We start from the raw sequence: 3,894 nt of genomic DNA, 5'->3' as shown, positions 1-3,894 counted from the left end.
ACTAACAACCCATACTAACAACCCATATTAACCACCCATATTAACCACCCATAATAACATAGTAACCACCCATAATAACAACCCATAATGACCACCCATATTAACCACCCATACTAACAACCCATATTAACCACCCATACTAACAACCCATATTAACCACCCATACTAACAACCCATACTAACAACCCATATTAACATATTAACTCATGCTTGTTGTTGCATCTTCCATCTTTCTACATTTCTGAAGGACAAGCTGACCAATAGAATAAGTAAACTTTTCTAGTGTTTTTGCTGTTCGTTACTTATCTTGTTGATGAAATGTAAACGTGGACAATTCTTCCACCATCTTCAATATGGCCTCTGAATTCGAGGCATCCCCGATGAGTCCGTCTTCACTTGTAGCCTACTTCGGAGCTGCAATGCCTGTGAGAAGGACCCGATCAAGTGATGTGCATTGGCTAATAGTAACTGAGGTATCTAAGAGAGCCATGTGAATGAGAGGTGCTTCGGGGCATGGCGATTGGCTAATAGTAACTGAGGTATCTAAGAGAGCCATGTGAATGAGAGGTGCTTCGGGGCATGGCGATTGGCTAATAGTAACTGAGGTATCTAAGAGAGCCATGTGAATGAGAGGTGCTTCGGGGCATGGCGATTGGCTAATAGTAACTGAGGTATCTAAGAGAGCCATGTGAATGAGAGGTGCTTCGGGGCATGGCGATTGGCTAATAGTAACTGAGGTATCTAAGAGAGCCATGTGAATGAGAGGTGCTTCGGGGCATGGCGATTGGCTAATAGTAACTGAGGTATCTAAGAGAGCCATGTGAATGAGAGGTGCTTCGGGGCATGGCGATTGGCTAATAGTAACTGAGGTATCTAAGAGAGCCATGTGAATGAGAGGTGCTTCGGGGCATGGCGATTGGCTAATAGTAACTGAGGTATCTAAGAGAGCCATGTGAATGAGAGGTGCTTCGGGGCATGGCGATTGGCTAATAGTAACTGAGGTATCTAAGAGAGCCATGTGAATGAGAGGTGCTTCGGGGCATGGCGATTGGCTAATAGTAACTGAGGTATCTAAGAGAGCCATGTGAATGAGAGGTGCTTCGGGGCATGGCGATTGGCTAATAGTAACTGAGGTATCTAAGAGAGCCATGTGAATGAGAGGTGCTTCGGGGCATGGCGATTGGCTAATAGTAACTGAGGTATCTAAGAGAGCCATGTGAATGAGAGGTGCTTCGGGGCATGGCGATTGGCTAATAGTAACTGAGGTATCTAAGAGAGCCATGTGAATGAGAGGTGCTTCGGGGCATGGCGATTGGCTAATAGTAACTGAGGTATCTAAGAGAGCCATGTGAATGAGAGGTGCTTCGGGGCATGGCGATTGGCTAATAGTAACTGAGGTATCTAAGAGAGCCATGTGAATGAGAGGTGCTTCGGGGCATGGCGATTGGCTAATAGTAACTGAGGTATCTAAGAGAGCCATGTGAATGAGAGGTGCTTCGGGGCATGGCGATTGGCTAATAGTAACTGAGGTATCTAAGAGAGCCATGTGAATGAGAGGTGCTTCGGGGCATGGCGATTGGCTAATAGTAACTGAGGTATCTAAGAGAGCCATGTGAATGAGAGGTGCTTCGGGGCATGGCGATTGGCTAATAGTAACTGAGGTATCTAAGAGAGCCATGTGAATGAGAGGTGCTTCGGGGCATGGCGATTGGCTAATAGTAACTGAGGTATCTAAGAGAGCCATGTGAATGAGAGGTGCTTCGGGGCATGGCGATTGGCTAATAGTAACTGAGGTATCTAAGAGAGCCATGTGAATGAGAGGGGCTTCGGGGCATGGCGATTGGCTAATAGTAACTGAGGTATCTAAGAGAGCCATGTGAATGAGAGGTGCTTCGGGGCAGCAGGAATAAATGTCTGACCATTTGGAACACAGCATATTAAATAATAGTACAGCCAAGATTTAGCCAACATGTTGCAGTTAATTTATTGTTTAATTATTCGAGGCTCTCTTTGTTATTTATCTGTATAACTAAAACGCTTGAAGGAAATTATCAGACCAAAAGATGAGGACACAACTGTTCACCTGACACAAGACTGAAGTTTAAAATATCTAACTTATCTAACTTATAATATCTAACTTATCTAACTTATAATATCTAACTTAATATCACAGACTTTATTTTCCCTAACGAAAATGCATCAACCTCCTGCAAATAGGTAAATGTATTATAATCCTAATAATAATCAGAACAACCTTATAATGGGCTATGATATACATACTGCATGTCCAATAGAAAGAAAGAGACATGATTTGTTAATAAAATAATGATTTAAAAAACTAGAATGAATAGATGTGCTCAAGGATGCCCTCTGGTGTTTCCAATGAGCTTCAATGGAGAGCACTGAGACTCACATCTGCATACCACAGCATACCACAGCATACCACAGCATTCCACAGCATACCACAGCATACCACAGCATTCCACAGCATACCACAGCATACTACAGCATACTACAGCATACCACAGCATACCACAGCATACCACAGCATACCACAGCATACTAAAGCATTCCACAGCATACCACAGCATTCCACAGCATACTACAGCATACCACAGCATACCACAGCATACTACAGCATACCACAGCATACCACAGCATACCACAGCATACCACAGCATACTATAGCATACTACAGCATTCCACAGCATACCACAGCATACCACAGCATTCCACAGCATACCACAGCATACCACAGCATACCGCTCCTTATACTGCAGTATGATGCAGCTTTTAAATGAACAACCGCTCCACTGTAGTGTACTGTATTGGTCTTACATGCTGGAGAAAAGCATCACATCTTATTTTCAACTTCCAACCGTTGATTTAGCCAACAGAGTGAGCCAGCAGAATGAAGTGGTTGTTTGAGGACAGTAACTAGTGATTGATGTTTTCTGGATCATCATTTTGAACTGTCTGTGGCTCCAGACGTGGTGACATTATAGTCTATGTCCAAAATAGCACCCTATTCCCTTATTTTGACCAGAGTCCAAGGCCCTGGTTAAAAGTAGTGAACTAGGTAGGGTGCCATTTGGGAAGCAGGCGTTGTTGTTTTGAGTCAGTGCTAACCATTGTCACTGTAATTCGTTCATAGTGAGTTTATAGCCTAACAGAGTGCTTTCTGTCTGCGTGTCCCAAATGGCATCCTATTCTGTAGTGCACTACTGTTAACCAGGATCCATAAGGGATATGCTGCCATTTGGGATGGGATCTTAGTTTTCACCATTAGAGTCAGTTAGTGTGGCCAGTCCCATAGGAGAGGGGGTCTGTTAGTGTGGCCAGTCCCATAGGAGAGGGGGTCTGTTAGTGTGGCCAGTCCCATAGGAGAGGGGGTCTGTTAGTGTGGCCAGTCCCATAGGAGAGGAGGTCTGTTAGTGTGGCCAGTCCCATAGGAGAGGGGGTCTGTTAGTGTGGCCAGTCCCATAGGAGAGGGGGTCTGGTAGTGTGGCCAGTCTCATAGGAGAGGGGTCTGTTAGTGTGGCCAGTCCCATAGGAGAGGGGGTCTGTTAGTGTGGCCAGTCCCATAGGAGAGGGGGTCTGTTAGTGTGGCCAGTCTCATAGGAGAGGGGGTCTGGTAGTGTGGCCAGTCTCATAGAGAGGGGGTCTGTTAGTGTGGCCAGTCTCATAGGAGAGGGGAGGTCTGTTAGTGTGGCCAGTCCCATAGGAGAGGGGGTCTGTTAGTGTGGCCAGTCTCATAGGAGAGGGGGTCTGTTAGTGTGGCCAGTCTCATAGGAGAGGGGAGGTCTGTTAGTGTGGCCAGTCCCATAGGAGAGGGGGGGGTCTGTTAGGGGCCAGTCCATAGGAGGGGGTCTGGTAGTGTGGCCAGTCCCATAG

The 3,894-nt window shown here is 45.8% G+C and overlaps 1 protein-coding gene across 1 annotated transcript in view; it reads left to right on the top strand.

Moving 5' to 3' along the window:
• Positions 1-353: 353 nt before the first annotated feature.
• Positions 354-3,894, top strand: part of LOC123995367 (sodium/potassium-transporting ATPase subunit beta-233-like) — a 12,234-nt gene continuing 8,693 nt past the window's right edge. The window contains exon 1 of the mRNA XM_046298924.1: positions 354-425. Coding sequence (XP_046154880.1) covers positions 354-425 — 72 coding nt within the window. The remainder of the gene's footprint in view (positions 426-3,894) is intronic.

The sequence above is a fragment of the Oncorhynchus gorbuscha genome, linkage group LG02 (assembly GCF_021184085.1).
Source record: "Oncorhynchus gorbuscha isolate QuinsamMale2020 ecotype Even-year linkage group LG02, OgorEven_v1.0, whole genome shotgun sequence".
Taxonomy (NCBI): Eukaryota; Metazoa; Chordata; class Actinopteri; order Salmoniformes; family Salmonidae; genus Oncorhynchus; species Oncorhynchus gorbuscha.
The sequence above is the reverse complement of the archived record's forward strand: the minus strand, read 5'-3'. Positions and strand labels throughout refer to the sequence as shown.